Raw genomic sequence first — 15,915 nt, forward strand, 5'->3', positions numbered from 1 at the left:
TGTATGATTAACTATATTTCACATTTATGAATGAATTACATTTTTCAGGTTTATTATCATTATGATTCAGACATAATGCAGCTGTAAAGATCACATTTAGTAGCAAATTTCTCATCAATAGAACCCAACACTAATTATATTTGATTTGGAGAGAATTAGAGAGATAGAGAATTAAAAAACACAGCATGGTACATTATTACAAATAAGGCACTCCCACATCAAAAGTAAAACTTGGAAGCTTTGTGTCTCTGTCATTATTTCTTCTGCCATACAGCTACACCGCTGGAGCATGGTACACAGAAGTCGCTTTAAAAAAATACATTTAGTATAGCTCTTCAGGCATAGAAAACATAACTTTACCTTACATCGAGGACAAACAACAAATTTACAATTCCACTTGCTGTACTCAACCAGGAGGTGAGACAGGGACGGATAGAAGGACATCCGTGGACTTCCTCCAATGAACCAAAGGTTATCTGGGCAGGTTTGTAGTGTTTTTAGTGATTTTCACAGCAGTCTTTCCAAGGCCGTGGACTCTCCCATTCCCTCAAACACTGCAAGCAGAATTCAAACGGCTGTCCATTTACTGCTGTGCACACTTTACAGAGGACATTCAAATCTGATCCATTCTCTCTTATCACAATGGATCTGCATTCGGGACACTACAGGGAGACCTCCCTTATGGGGATGCTGCTGACATATTATAAATTGTTATATCTATATTTAGCCTAATGGTAAGGAGAAATATTACTTTTTTCCACCGTCGAGATCCTTTGAGATCAAAGTGGATCAACAGCTTCACCAAATGAAGCACTATAAAAACTGCACAGGAAAAATATCCCTAACTTCACCTGTGATCACACAGTAGTTTTCTGTTGCAAAGGGAACAAAGAGAGAGACTTCACTGAGTGAAAAAGGATGAAGATACAAGCTGGTGATGATCCAGTGCACCTGGTCTCAGGACGTGAAGAAAAAGCCTGATCACCTTCTCCACAAAAACAAGGTGAGCTTAATGTTATGATTGATTTTAGCTTTTCAAGTTATGTATGTTACTTTCATAATAGTCACAGATTATATTGCAAACGCAGTGATTGCTGTTATGTGTATGATGACCAAAACTCTCTAAAAAACTGTTATTTCTTGCTGGCTTTCAATGGAAGATTATACCCATCCATTCAATTGAATTTGTTTTGAAGTCTTTTTCTGCTTTGATTGAGCTTGAAAGTCAAAAACACCACCAACAAAAAACTTTTAAAACTGCTTTTTGTTTCCTTTTTTCCTTTGAAGAAATCCTGAGCAGGAGGAACCAAACAGCTAAGAGCATCTTGACCACAGTGGGGGAAAAGGTGTGCACTGAGGATGATTTTGAAATATTAACTTTGTTGTCACTGCTAAGGAGTTTTGGACACAGGAGTGTGTTTAAAATGTGTGCATCTTCAGTGGTGTTCAGGGAACCTGACATAATAGTTTTTGACATGTTTAAATATTTTGTGAGGTTCATCTCTGTCCTCTGTTGTGTGTGTAGGATATCTTATGGCTGAAGTCCGGCTGACTGTCGCTGGGAAGCTATTGGTGAACGACTCTGCATCTCTATCTGAATATGGGCTCAAGCCCTCGTGCGTGGTGCAGATGGTGGTGAAGGTCCACAGAGGCTGACAGAGACCAGCAATATGATACATCCAAAGGACAAAATGCATCATCTTTGCTAACTGGCACTGAACTGTGTCGTCTTTGATCTTTGGTTTTCTTCTACACTTAAACATACAGCTCAATGAAGCATTAAATGTAAGCGACTGTATAACTTACTTGTTATAATAGTCTTACAGAGTAGGCCTTGAGATGGAGAGGATAGATGCAGCTTCAGTAAAAGACATTTTCAGGGAAAGAACATTTTCCAGTTCCTCTTTGGAAATTTGAATATTGTGAAAAATGACTTGAAAAAACATGTTTTTAATAAGGCTTGGAGCTAAATGTGGAAAAATGTTGCTACTAATTCCAGCATCATTCAGTTTACAAACGACGTCCCATTGAATAACTGGAATCCCCCCTCCCCCATTTTCACATAATGTGAAGCCATCCAGTGAGATGGTTCACATTTTTGAAACTCCTGATATTGCGTGAAATCCCTTTATGCACACTTTGACTACAAGGGGTAGCCGACAAGCATTAAAAAAGGATAATGTTTTTAAAAATGGGAAGAGCAACCAAATTATAACATAACATTAAAGTGAGCATGTGCTACACACCTCCTGCATGAATCAATAAATTCAGATATATTTAATCAGTGATGCAAAATCTTACAAAACATGCTTTGGTTTTGTCGAGTGGACTCTTGCTGCCTTTAGCAGAGAGTGCTAATTCTGGGACTGGTGGATGCTTACAGCACACAGTATATGAAGAAAACTATAAAGATGTTTACATACAGCCTATAAACATGGAGTGATGGTAATACAACCACAAATTTGTTTCACAGCTGAAATTAATCAGATAAAAAAAACCCATTATTTTTTAATGCTGTGCCACTGGTATTCTATTTGTACTTGTCTAGATTTATACTCCTCTACACCTCTTTAGATGCTGTATTGCTTTAAAACATTGATGTGAAGATACCAGTGCCCATTCTGCTGGTTAAAAAAATAAGAAGGTAATCTTTAAATACACCAAATGTTCAGGTACATCCTGAAGGGTGCAATATTCCACACAGGCAGGAGGGGTCACTGTTTGAAAACAGTTGCAGGTCAGCTAAAGTACATACAATGGCATAACACTGCAAACCAGGGATACTGGTTAAATGACCATAGGGAGATTTTAAATGGAAAAAACTAACAAAAGATCAAAATACATATGTACATATTACTCACAAATCATATCAAGTTTGAACTCTTTTTCTTTTAGGGAACAGAAGTCAAATTAACCATGGGTTCAATCTGGTTACAAAAAGCTTTCTTCACATTAATAAATACATTACTCATACGTCACCTGCATGTGGGTAAATCCTAGAGTCATACAGGAAGCAGCGGAGCCAGCTTCCTAGGCCTATACTGATATGTGTGTGAGCACATGGTTCCTGACAGTTATTTTGTATCCGTAATCATAATGCAACAATCAAAAAGAGAGGTGTTTGGATAAACTGTTATTTATTTTCAGGCTGTTTTTTCAAGATCCAGTGCATTTAACAGTGCATTGAAACATTTGATGCTGTGACGCAAAATTACCTAAACACCAATGAAAGGGTAATCAGAAACTTACAAAGTAGCCAGTAATCCTGGTGATGACTCGTGTGAACTTAAATCTTCTAGAAAAATATATGTGACCCTAGGACTTGTCATAGGATGCCAATTTAGCCTGCAGCCTGAAAATAGAGCATAAAATGTAAATCATGGATGGAAGGTTACATCGGACACCAAAAAGCATGTATTCATGCACCGCAGACGAGCTTTTCTACACTTCACCCAGACAAGCTGTATTTAAAACCACTAATGTCAGAACCAGTCATAACGTACTGCATGTAATGTGCCTAACACAGATCATCTCCTGTCTTTTGCCATGTGTGTGAAAGGGCCACAATGTCTAGCGTTCATGACAGAAAATGGCATCACACCAATCTTATATTTACCAAATTACATTCAAGCTATAATTTTTGAGAAGGTTCATGACATGTAGGTAAAATATTTTCCTCTACAAAACTCTAAATGTTCTTTGGCATCTTTGCTTTTTTTAAAAAATTAGCATACATCTTTAAATTAAATCAAAAGTAAGAAATATATGAAACTGATGTTAACGAGGCAGCTAGTGACTAGCTGAATAAAAAAAGTGCTGATGAGTCTTTGCGGTCACATGAGGCTCAGCTGAAGGAGATGGTGAGGAAAAGGTAACGGAAGGAGAGATGATGCAGAAAGGCACAGAGTAGGTTTCCTCCATTGTGTCTTCACTCCTGCAGTTTGAACTGGAAAGAACTGGTGCTCCATTTGGTTGTGTCACAGTCAAGCATGGTGCGCTCTGTGAAGATCACATTCCCTTCTGCATCTATCAGGATAATTGTATTGGTTCTGAATGGATAACAATACAGAGAAGAAAACAATTGTAAATTTAATATCTAATAAGTATGACAGTGGTTATGAAAAGTCACTTTTCAGACACTGTTTGCCGCTGCCCTGCTAAATGATGTTTTGATAGCTTTGGAAAGGACTAACCCTCTGACCTTTTGGCTACAAGAGAGTGTCTGTACCCAATAATCCAGTGTTTCATTGCTGTGGAGGATTGATTACACTGGGGATTTTTTGTGTGTGCCAAGAGTTCACTGTTCTGTGATATTGCTGTCTAGCACAGTAGTGTAGGTGGAGTTTGGGTGCCCCCTCGAATCCAAGAAATATATTATTATTTGAGGTCTGTCAATTCAAAGCTGCTTTTTACCTGTCCATTTGGAGACAGTAAAAACTAATATTCTTAAAATTCTATTCCTAAAATTAAAATCACAATTCAATTTCAAGTTAATAATATACAATCTTTTGATTTGACTAAAGCAGAACAATATTTAAAGAAATTTAAAAGGCCTTCTGGGTTTTGTTTGTTTGTTTGTTTGTTTTTTTGCTGTATTATGCTTTTAAAAACATCAAAATCCACAGTCAGATTACAACAAAAACAAACAAGAAGCACTCTGAGAGCGCAAATTGTATTCAATTCAATTCAATTTTATTTATATAGCGCCAAATCTGCTGCGACCGGTTGGGCTGAGAGAAGGAAGACAGGATAAAAGATTGTATTTTATCTCTATTAATATTCATTGCAGATGCAGATATGGAAAGCTGGAGTCTGTGTCGGGATCGCCAAGTAGCTGTTCCTGGTTCTTGGTTCTCCGGCTGTTGTACCTGTGTAGTTGGTGCACTGTCCCACAACATCACTCATGCTCAAGATTTACACAGGGCCAGATACCTACATTCAAGCTACCTTCTCGTAACAGCACAGTGATACAGAATTTTAGGATTTGTTTTAATAATGCACAAAAGTATTACAACTTAACTCTTAAAAATGTTAATCAAGAAACTGGGTTTTATGACGTGCAGCATGTCATAGCACGTAAAGCACGTGCAGTGCTTTAATTTGCTTCTCTTGCTATCTATGCATTTTTTCTGATACCTTCACAGGTGTTGAATAAACAAATGTTTGACCCTCACACAGAGCAGCTGTGCACGTCAAATAATGAGAAGTGCCACAACTTTCAATGTGTTAATGCATCAACTTCACTTGCAGCACAGGTGGTGGACTTTAAAGAAGGGTAACAAGATTGAATTGTGCAACAATGCTGATGAAGTGAAGAAGCTTCTCGGATGAGAGGTGAAACGTCTTCAAGCAACTTAAAGAAGTCCAGACGCTTTTCTTTACAAGCTCCTTTGACTACGATGACCTGAATGACTGAGAACCTTCACAGACAACAATGCTGATTCTGTAGTTTATTGTATGACACCGTTATGTTTCCTTTACATGAACTGTGGGCAGTAGTAGCACTGATGTTGGTCGCTATGGTATTTGTAACTGTGGGTGTTCCTGTAGGGCTACGCGTGAGAATTCACAAATGTGCTGTTGCAACTTCCTCAAAAGCTGCAGTTGCTGCAGCCTCTGAGAAATGCTCACAGATTGATAGGTATGTTATGGAGCCTCGCAAGGCACATTGAAGAAAAAAAATTTGAACATGTATTTTGCGAGATGAAGATAGTGCTCAGTGGAAGGGGAAACACTCGTGGCTAGGTGTACTTTGATCTGGTGGTCTTTGTTGCATTCATTAACAACCAGCTGCAGTACTCTGTACAGCTTTACAGGTATTGATGGAAGCATGATAAATGCAAAGAAAAAAACTCTCAAGATCTTGCAAAACATTTGTGGGATCTTGCAAAAGTAAGTTTTGACAGAATTTGTTCTGTTTAGTGTGGTGCACAATAGCAATTTTCTAAGATCACACTTTAGCAATAAATTGACTTTGTGAAGTCCTTTATCATTCTTATTGTCATGGGCATATCCTATTATCTTTTTTTCTATACATTAGATTTTATTTGTTGTCCCGTATACCAATTTGTCATTCTTTGTGAAATGCAGATGCATAAAACAGTTCTATGCAAAACATGCATGCTACTTTCATGCTGCACATTCTACAACAAACACTTATTTTGTGTGCATTTGTCTCTTTCAAACAGGTGCCGGTCCTCACCTCTGCAGTGCTGCCGTCTCCTGTAGCGCTGCATGGTTCTAAGCTAAGTTTCCTTTCCTTTTTCTGTTCTCTTAGATTTGTCCTCAGGTTTGAAGTGTCTGTGTTGTGCAGCTGGTCTGGTCTGTCTCTAGACAGTTCAGGCTGCACCCACTAGTTAAATGGTGGAGGCTCACAGCGACATACTCAACACACAAGTTTCTGAACTCTGCATGAGGGTTTCTCCGACGAAGTGAGGGCCGTGAGGCACAGCTCCCCGTCCCCCGGTGACCCTGCTAGGTCCACCTTCTTAGGGAAACCCTCTGCAGAGGAGCTGACAGAGCCAGGAACTTGTGAGTTGTGTGTGTCCACTCAGGCATCATTCATGCTTGTTCTGTAGGCAGTTCCTGTCAGAAGGAGGAGGCGCAGCAGGAGCATCGGGGGGCGGAAGACGGTGCCTCAGTGCCTCTCTCCTTCTGACATTGTTAAAGAAAACACAACAAATTTATAATTATTTATAACATAAACGAGGGAGCGCTGTTTACAGATACTGAGAAGTATAAAATCTGAATCCTTTCTCTCGTTTGCTCTGAGGCGCGGGGGGGAAATATCGACAAGTCGATCAACATCATCTACAGATACATTCGACATCTCGAAAAATGTAAATTGCCACTTGATTCGTCCATTTGGTTGAAAAACCCGACCGTGAACAAGGAGCGAATATCACACCGGAAACTAAGCGCTATGCGCCGGAAGTAGCATATGCTAAGGCGCACACAGGTCTAAGTTATAGGTCTAAGTTCCCCATAATGCACTGGGTGTTTCTTCTTCACTCAACATGTGTTAGTAGACCTCTCTGCATTCAGCCCGTCTGCCCCTCATCTATCGATGGATGTTTGTTAGAGGCTTTGGTTCCCACTGTCGCTCACAGACGGTCACCTAATGTTTCCCTGTGTAACTGCAGGGTCTTTGCCTTATAACATAGAAGTAGCTTGAGGTAACTGTTGTTATGATTTGATGCTGTGTGTGTGTAATAAAGCTCCCTTACTGACAGTGGGTCACCACAGCTTGTAGCTCCATGTATTTGATGTGGCACGTTTGCCCTCGCTGACACAACCCTAAAGGGATTTGTGTGTATGAATAAAGTTTATTGTTCATACAGTTCATTGCCGTATGTCTATGAAAGGCTGAATGAGGGTTGTAGCTCCCTCAGCAGCTGTGGAGCGATGGCTCGTGGTCACCTGATTCAGCCCTGGAGATGTGGTTGGTTAGACACGCTGCTTTAGTTGGACACTACAAACCACACTCACCTGTTTACACAAACACATACACACCTTTTGTGTTACAACCACCTTGTTACACTCAAACACCAGATGATGCATCTGAGCCAACTAAGGATTCACTGAGACTGAAGCTCGAGATCATAAGAATTTGAGGCTCAGCTGATACAGTATCATAGGACAATCCAACCATTGTATGTCAAGAGACTATAGGCAGTAAAAGCTCCATCTGGAGGAGGAACGACGTGGTTCAGAGCGTTGCCTCCTGCAGCTGGTGACATGTTCAGATTTCAGCTCTGTCGGTTAGAAAGTCTGTTTTTGTTTTTCATCTGTGTGTTGCTCTTTCATCCTTTTGTTCTTCCTCTTTCTTGCATCAAGCTGGCTGACTTCACCACTGATGAGGTAACCATGAGCAGTAAGCCTCGTGTCGCTCACAGTTACATTTAACATAGTGCGATAAACACACTCAGTCATTATAAGGTACATCCTCTAAAGGTTCACATAACAGACAAACAGGATAATAAAAATAATCTGGTTCTCTGCAGCGTCCTCAGATGAACAACACACAACATTATTAGACGTCTCAGTATTTGTTACACTGAACACAAATATAAACACAACACTTTTGTTTCCATGAGCTGAACCGGATCCTGACTGGTTTTGCGACATGTGTCATTGTGCTACACATGTACGGCATATTTCAGAGTGGCCTTTTATTGTGGGCAGTCTCAGACACACCTGTGCAATATTCATGCTGTCTAATCAGCACCTTGACATGCCACACCTCACAGGTGTGGCATGTTAGACTACTTTTAATTAACTGCTTCAGCCCACTTACAATGAAAATGTAACAAAAAATCTTGTTCCTGACCTGTGCAGTATGTTAACACTATTGGAAGTAAAAATAACTCTAATTTTGAAAACACAACTTTCTTTCTTTCTTTTTTTTTTAATAAAGCTCTGACTTGTATTATGAGTCTGTGGTCTGGGAGAGAGTCTGTAACTCTGTCTGCAAAATACAGGATATAATGACCAATGTTGGGCAATTAATTATATAGTTACTTCTTCAAAAAAGTAACCGAGTTATGCAAACAAAGTTTTTTGCAGCTGTTTACCTAAAAATGTAGCCAAGGCGTTTTTTAATTAAACATTTCAAACTATTTACAGAACAATCAGCTGTTCTGCATCAAATCTGATGCCACACAAATTATTTGTGCCACTCCAAAAAATAATTTGTGTCCACTATGAGATGAAGGAGAACAACAGCCTGATACCTGCAGGACAACAGCAGATGTATCACTGCTGTAACACCTGTAACATTCAGCAGTCGCCTCATTGTTCTGACACACACAACAAAACTGCTGACTACACTACACACTCACTACATAAGATTTGCGCTAAACGTCGCAAATCTCTCACATCTCCAAGCACCGCCGTCACTCCTAAAACTTCCTCCCGTTTCTAACCCTTGCCATATAATTTTTGATTGGTCCACATGGTACATTTTTCCACCAATAGGAAAGGGTGGTGGGGTGTTGTTTTTGCTCACAGGCTTTCGAGCGTTTTCCTTATAAAACGGCGTTTTCACCGTTTCTTCCCGCAGTAAATATAAACAACGACAGTATTCAGGAAGAAAACCAAACATTGCAGATATTTTTATCATAACTCTGGTTGTACGCGGCCGATCAACACAATTTAAAAACTGGTATAAAGTCCACACTTTTCCCGTCAGTTGTTCCGTCGGTCCTGCTCACATCTCCAATGGTTGTACACGTTGTCATTAACGTGGCTTCACTCCACATCAGCCGCTTTGCTAAAACACCGGTGTCGGCGCATAAGGACGCGTCAGAGCCTGACAGCGACGTTGATTAGCTGCGTATATACGAATGTGAATCGCGTGATTGGCTGGACTACGGGATAAGGTGGCCTCGTTCTAATCCTATACGGGAGCAGCCAGTCACTGACTAACACTGCAAAACAGGATTGTTAAAGTTTTCATTTTAATTTCAATTCAGGTGAATTTTTTTTTTTTTTTTTGTGCGCGCAACGCAGATTTTCTGTGCAGAGACCGTGCCAGCAGTGCGCAATTGTGTACGCGCGCAGCTTAGAGGGAACATTGCTTGCGAGTGTCGGGTCTTTTGTGTTTGTAGAAAATGTTTCATATCTCTGAGTTCAGCTCATGGAAAACAGGAGCAAAAGCAAAAGTGTTGCGTTTATATTTTTGTTCAGTGTAAATGATAAAACATCAGGTTTGACCCAGAATACAGTTTGGTCCACATGGTGGCGCTGTGAAAAGTGCGCGCTGTACTGGTGGCACCAGTGTCCCCAGCCCACAGACCAGTGCTGCCACTAATCGAGTTTCATTAGCAGCATCTAAATGCTGTTTAAAGGTGGACTTCATCTGTCACACAGGAGCAGTTTGGCTTCGCTTTGCTTAAATAATGACCTGGTGTATTTCTGTATACACACCTGCTAAGGATCAGGTGACTTTTATAATAAAAGGTTAATACGTGAAACCTTAAAAATAAAAAGAGCTGTTTTTAGCAGTATTTAGGCTGCAGTCTGTGTATTATGTCCATGATATTCTACATTACAGTAAAAACAGTAATTATATAAAGAACAGATGGATCAGGATCCTGTCTGTGTCTTTACTATGATCTCAGCTGATAATGAGGCTTGAAAGAGACATGTTTGAACTTTTGCATTGATCAGACAAATAAGCCTGCATGTTTGCATGAGCTTTACCTTTAACTGTAAAACATGAAGCCTTTATTATTAAAAAAACAAAACCCTTTTGGTGTCATACGGGTAAGAAAGCAGCGAAGCGTTTTTCTCTCTAACAGACCTTTCATCTGTTTTCTCTGCCGTTGCTCTGATGGGACCTGCAGGGTGTTTTTGGTGACGTGGAGGTTTGCACAGTTGCTGCCTGTGGTGTGTGTAGAAATGTTCATGTTCTAGTCCCACTGTGAAGCACATAGACGTGTCCTGACTTCCTGTCTGTCCCACACTCTGTTGTCTCTGTTTGTTGCTGCCAACAGTACAAGTCATCTTTGCAGATTTTACTGAATTAACAAAAACATTTTTACTGAAAGACTTATTCAGTAAACACGTTTGTTACACTGAGACTGAAAAAGAGATCCCTGTTTACGCTCATAGAAAACGAGCCTCTGTTTTACTTTATTGAAATCATTTCTAATCACAGACAGGATCAGCAGCGTGCAGCTGCAGTGAGGTGTTAGTAGAGGAGCTGTGTTTGTGAGCTGTAGTCTGGATCAGGTCTCTGTGGGAGACTCGGGTTACAGTACTTCTGAATATCACACAGCACATTTCTTCAGAATCGGTTGCTGTTTGCTAACATTTGACCTTTGCCCTTTTAGGCTGCCCTTCTGGCGCCCGTCGATGAGGACTTGGGATCTGACAAGAAGCAAACTGGGGGAAGCAGCAGAGTACCAGACTTCCCTCCTCCAGCAGGCCGGGAGATCTTGTTGCGCACCTGTGTGCCGCGACCAGCAGCGTACTCCAAGGCGCTGCCTCAGCGGCTCTTCTGTGTCCTGATGAGGGAGGAGTTTAGGTTGGCCGGAGCCTTTTCCACAGACACGTCCTTCTTTTAAGTCCTGTGAACAATTCACACCTGGGATAAAGATAAGTGAAGGACACAGGATGGAGACTTTCACATAAAACAATAAAGCTGAATTGAACTAAAGTGAATAATTTGAAAATGACTCAGTGTTTTATCAGCGACACGTTACCGCAGCCTTTTAAGATCACTGAACCTGTTACTTCAAAAAACAACATGTAATGTTGAAGGGGACAAAGAGTTAGTTCATGTTTGACACTGATGTTAATCAAAACTTCCAAGATCCAGGTTGAATAAAACAGCATTAGGTGTGTGATTTCACTCTGCTCCACACACCTGCGTGCTCCAATCAGAGACACCAGAGGAACAGGTGATGAATGTGATGGGGAAGCATACGCAGGTGTGACATACAGAGCCGTGGGAATTACAGGACATTATTACTGTTGATATATTCTCAGCGATCAGCTGTTAGTGAAGAGCATGAAAACCTTACTGCACGTCGGTCAGCTCAACTTAGCTCGCTGGATAATTTACTTGTCAGCTTGAAAACATTTAACTTTAACAAAATGTTCACCAACACGGGTCAGTGTAGGTCACTGAGTCATCCTGCACACTAGCCCTGCCCCGCCCACCTGTGTTTATACACCTCTGCAGCCCCTCCTCCTTCAGCCGGGACATTTGTTCTAGCCTTCATTCATAAACTCGGCTTTCTAACATGCAGCTAAAGTTCAGTCTGCATGCTCGACCCACATACTCCTGGTAGCTGAAGTGAAATACTGCTGTGCGTAAGGGTCGGGCGGGTGACCACGTCACCTGGTCATGGGGTAAATGCTGCGGCCGGGTTCAACTCTGACCTGAGGCCCTTTATTTCTCCCTCCCTGCTTTGCTGTCTGGTCTTCATTGTGCTATTAAATACAGACAAAAAAGTTTGTTCTCCTCCTTCCATCACCACCTTTGTTGCATGTAGAAAAGTGTCATATAGAACCAGTCGTTACTTTAATGGTCTGAACTAAACGGTCGGGTGGCGCCAACAGCGACTAAGAATTTTCTGGGTCAACAGGATTTGTGTTTCAGTCCCTGATAAACTGACCCATCCTCTAAAAAACAAAACCCAAAAACTATATTTACAAGATAAATGATCAGAAATAGTAACGACAACAAAAGCACAGGAATCATAGATCCAACGGGACAGGCTCGTTACAATGAAGGAAAACACTGAGCGACTGTTGAGGCCCTTATTAGTCCTACAAAACATAACAGAAATGTTACAATAAAACACAGAGGCCTTTATTGTCACGTCCATCGTACTGTGACTCCTCAGCACATTCATCTCCAATCAGCAGCTTCCTTCACTGACCCAATCACAGGTCTCAGGCCAGCTGTTGTACTCAGGTTTGGATTATTTGCTGAGGTTTTAGATCTCTGGACCAAAGCCTTTAAAAGGAAACAGTTTCTCAGAGGTTACATCAGTAAATATGATCTCACTGTTACAGTGATCATTCACATCTCTGATTAACCTCTGAAGAGACACATTTGGTCCTTAGCGACGCCTCTGTCACAGGCGTCTGTCAGAACAACAGCGTGTGTTTGACACAGTCCATCATGAAGAGAAGCAGTTTTTCTTCTGAATTAGTGAAATAACTGGTCTGTAAATTACAGTAACACGAGTGTCATTGTTAAAACACAGTTTATGAAACACTTAATTTGTTGTTAACTTATTGACAACGTAAACATTTGCTGGTTGCCACTGTAACTGATGACTGTGTGGTCACATGACTGAAAAGTAAACAAATATCACAAAATAAAGAAATGCCTCCAACTTGTGTTACGAGTAGTTAGTGTGCAGAAACACGGCTGCAGGGTCAGCCCTCCCTCCACAGTCGCTCATCAGGCTGGTCGCAGCGCGTTTGCCTGTCTACTGATGTCTGCATGAGCAGAAACACCAATTTGAGTGATGTTATGTAATTCAGGATTCAATCAATGTGTCAGTGTTTGTTACTTTGTTACATTAATTTTTTAACCACGTTATTTTGTTGTGGGATGAACTTCTGCAAACAACAACATATGGCAACAAAAAACAAAACTTGCAGTTGGAATCGATGGAGCTGTGAGATGATGGGATGTCGACTGGTTCACTAACCATTAACATTTGGGATATTAGGATAACAGTAGCGTGTAAACATAAGCAGTGCAAACACTTCCTATAACGACACATTTACAGTCTAGTTTGGGGAAAGCTGAGGAATTAGGGTGAAGAGACGGTGGATGTTTAACCCTCCCTTGGTTTGACAGCTCGCTCAGCCAGCGAGTTATGAATGATGTTCTTGATAGACTCCGCCCCCGCGCCTTCTAGGAAAGTGTGGTGATCTCCCTTGATGACGTGGACCGACACCTCGCCATCACAGACCTGAAGAAAGACGCAGTACACAGTTTGAACATTGGAAGGCTCAGACAGAGTTTATAGAAACACACACAAGCGCACACACGCACAGTGAAGATAAGTACTACAGACTGATGTAAATGTGCATCGGTACCTCGCTGAGCTTATAGTCAGCTCCCAGGTTTTGCTCATATTCGCTGCTGGTTTCGGCGCGCAGCAGCTTCACGCTGCCGTGGTATTTTGCAGTAGGTACATATGCATCAGCAGCCTTTAGCTTGTAGTAGAAGGCGGAGGCTGCAAAGTGCAGTGAGTCTCGGTCGATGTCCTTGTGAGCGGAGGTGATTAGGTCCACGGCCACACTGACGCGTGCATTCAGGTCTGACAGCGGGAGCAGAGTCTCCAAAAGCTGTAGGATGTAACCATGGAGACGACTGTAAGTTCATAGCAAACGTTACCGCGTGCTCGCGGAGATATTGTTGTTTTCAGAAAAGTAAGTGACACATAATTAATGAACATCACAGATCTTATGTATATGAAAATGCAAAATGAAGATGTTTTGATATTCAGGAGTTACAAATGTCAGCTTTCAGTGAGAAACTGTACGAAGGTTTGATTTAACCGCATGTTTTACTTTAGTCTCCATAACAGCTCCAAACATCACATCATTGTTGAGTCAAACCTGCACCACACACAGACTGTGCTGGAACAGCAGCTCCAGACTGTGTTACAGTCACCATCTTTACCTTACAGGCGCCGTGAGGCAAAAGCTCAGGTTGTGTGGCCTTTAACGCTGATGCCACATAAAGGAATACTTGTGTGTGAACCTGTGGGTCAGAGACAGTATACCTTGTTGTATTCAATGCCAGTGAACTGCTGGATGAAGGCACACAAGGCTTCAGTCTCAGCCTCAGACTCGTTGCCGGGTGTTAGCTTGGCTCTGTAGCTCTGCAAATCAAAAACACAGTTAAACCTGTTCACATGCAGATCATGTGACCAGAGCTCATCCTTCAAAACCAACATCACACACGCTATACAGCATATACATGAAATAAAGATGCGCGAGTGTTTCTCTGACCTGTGTGTACGCTGCCACATATGAATGTGAGCCATCAAAGAGAAACAGGAACTCCACAGGCTGATTCTGGGTCTGCAGCTGAGAGCACATTTCAAATGCTACACAGGCACCAGAAGAATATCCAGCGACTCTGTCCGGCTGCACCTGCCTGACGCAGCTCACGTAGTAGGCAGCCAGGGACTCAATGCTATCCAGAGGAGCAGCTGCAAAGGAAACACATGAGGGGAGTTAGTTTGGCTGCACAGTGACATAAACAGCTGATGCACAACATGTGAGTGACAAAGGTCTGAGAACAGAACCACAAACTTTTAAACTGTGAAACAAAGAAAACATGAAATCACATCAGGTCTTTGGTTTTCCTCAGGCCATTATGGAGGGAGCTGTATATGTACAAGTGTTTGTAGTTTCACCTTTGAACAGTCAGACTTTCAGCTTTAACACATTTTGCTGTTTAACAGTTACACACGTTTTGATACACATGATTGTGACACCTGGTGAGGACGCACACTCATCATTTGATGACAAGTAAGGACACGTAGTTTCCACGATGGTTCAAAGTGTTGATTTTGTGTTTTAAAGTTTTTCTCTGTGACTGTAAAGTCATTTTAATATGAGCCCCATTATGCTGACAAACCCACGCAGACGATGCACACAGCTCAGCAACACCAACAAGCCTGAAACTCAAATGACATGAAAAGTTATCCATGAGGCGCCAAAACACAACAACAGCTGCAGCAAAGGCTCTTTGTACTGTAAGATGAAGATCCTACAAAAGTAGAAGCCTCACAAACCACATGTAGACTGGTTGTGCAAACTCCCACAGACCCTGCAGTCGAGAGGATAACAAGCTGCTCCAGTGATCATGACCAGGACACAAACTGCTTCCTCCTGAATCAGAGGCCTGACTGACAGACACACCCTGGCATAGAGGAGGCTGAGGAGTGTGACAGTTGGAGCACACGCTCAGGTCTAGGTCTTTAAACAGGGGAACCACCACCCCAGTGTGCCAGTCCAGAGGCAGCATCCCAGAGCTTCACGCAGCGCCGTGTCAGCCAGGACGGCCCTGCAACACCCAGATCCTTCTCATCAGCCTCAGGTCTGTCCTAAATCCTAGCAGGAGCTACCACGACGCGTACCACAAAATGCATCGCACTGGTTCTTCCCAGTAGTTGGAACTGGTTGTCTGCTTGCCAATGAATCCTGCTTATTGGTTCCACTTGTGCTACAATCAGGACGAATTGTAGTGGGTTAGGGTTAGCTGGATATGTGCTGGATATGTGGTGGAGGGTAACTGCAGGAGAAGAAGCTAGTGGGGGAGTAGAGCAGGGGAGGATGTGGGTCCCCGGGGCCTGCTGGAGGGCAAGGGCCATGCCCGATGTGAGTAGCAGCAGGGCCAGTGCGCCCAGGAGCACATCTTTTTCGACC

The 15,915-nt window shown here is 42.0% G+C and overlaps 1 protein-coding gene and 3 long non-coding RNA genes across 4 annotated transcripts; 2 read left to right on the forward strand and 2 right to left on the reverse strand.

Moving 5' to 3' along the window:
• Positions 1-880: 880 nt before the first annotated feature.
• On the forward strand, positions 881-2,029 carry LOC143421326 (uncharacterized). The gene is made up of 3 exons (XR_013100949.1): positions 881-1,003; positions 1,288-1,346; positions 1,526-2,029. It is a non-coding gene; the product is annotated as an uncharacterized LOC143421326 (long non-coding RNA).
• Positions 2,030-3,120: 1,091 nt separating this feature from the next.
• On the reverse strand, positions 3,121-6,332 carry LOC143421425 (uncharacterized). The gene is made up of 2 exons (XR_013101058.1): positions 6,203-6,332; positions 3,121-4,049 (listed from the first exon to the last, which is right to left on the reverse strand). It is a non-coding gene; the product is annotated as an uncharacterized LOC143421425 (long non-coding RNA).
• Positions 6,333-6,483: 151 nt separating this feature from the next.
• LOC143421424 (uncharacterized) lies at positions 6,484-11,161 on the forward strand. The gene is made up of 2 exons (XR_013101057.1): positions 6,484-7,860; positions 10,836-11,161. It is a non-coding gene; the product is annotated as an uncharacterized LOC143421424 (long non-coding RNA).
• Positions 11,162-12,256: 1,095 nt separating this feature from the next.
• On the reverse strand, positions 12,257-14,601 carry LOC112434236 (fatty acid synthase-like). The gene is made up of 4 exons (XM_024801959.2): positions 14,491-14,601; positions 14,262-14,360; positions 13,570-13,821; positions 12,257-13,442 (listed from the first exon to the last, which is right to left on the reverse strand). Exons 1-4 carry the CDS (start codon positions 14,578-14,580, stop codon positions 13,305-13,307), a joined length of 579 nt encoding a protein of 192 aa, XP_024657727.2. The 5' UTR covers positions 14,581-14,601; the 3' UTR covers positions 12,257-13,304.
• Positions 14,602-15,915: the final 1,314 nt, after the last annotated feature.

The sequence above is a fragment of the Maylandia zebra genome, linkage group LG12 (assembly GCF_041146795.1).
Source record: "Maylandia zebra isolate NMK-2024a linkage group LG12, Mzebra_GT3a, whole genome shotgun sequence".
Taxonomy (NCBI): domain Eukaryota; kingdom Metazoa; phylum Chordata; class Actinopteri; order Cichliformes; family Cichlidae; genus Maylandia; species Maylandia zebra.

Coding starts and splice junctions, on each gene's coding strand:
- LOC112434236 (XM_024801959.2), bottom strand. CDS start 14,580: ATGTGCTCTCAGCTGCAGACCCAGAATCAGCCTGTGGAGTTCCTGTTT. Junction 14,361..14,490: donor ATGTGGCAGCGTACACACAG/GTCAGAGAAACA, acceptor TTTGATTTGCAG/AGCTACAGAGCCAAGCTAAC. Junction 13,822..14,261: donor CTGGCATTGAATACAACAAG/GTATACTGTCTC, acceptor TACATCCTACAG/CTTTTGGAGACTCTGCTCCC.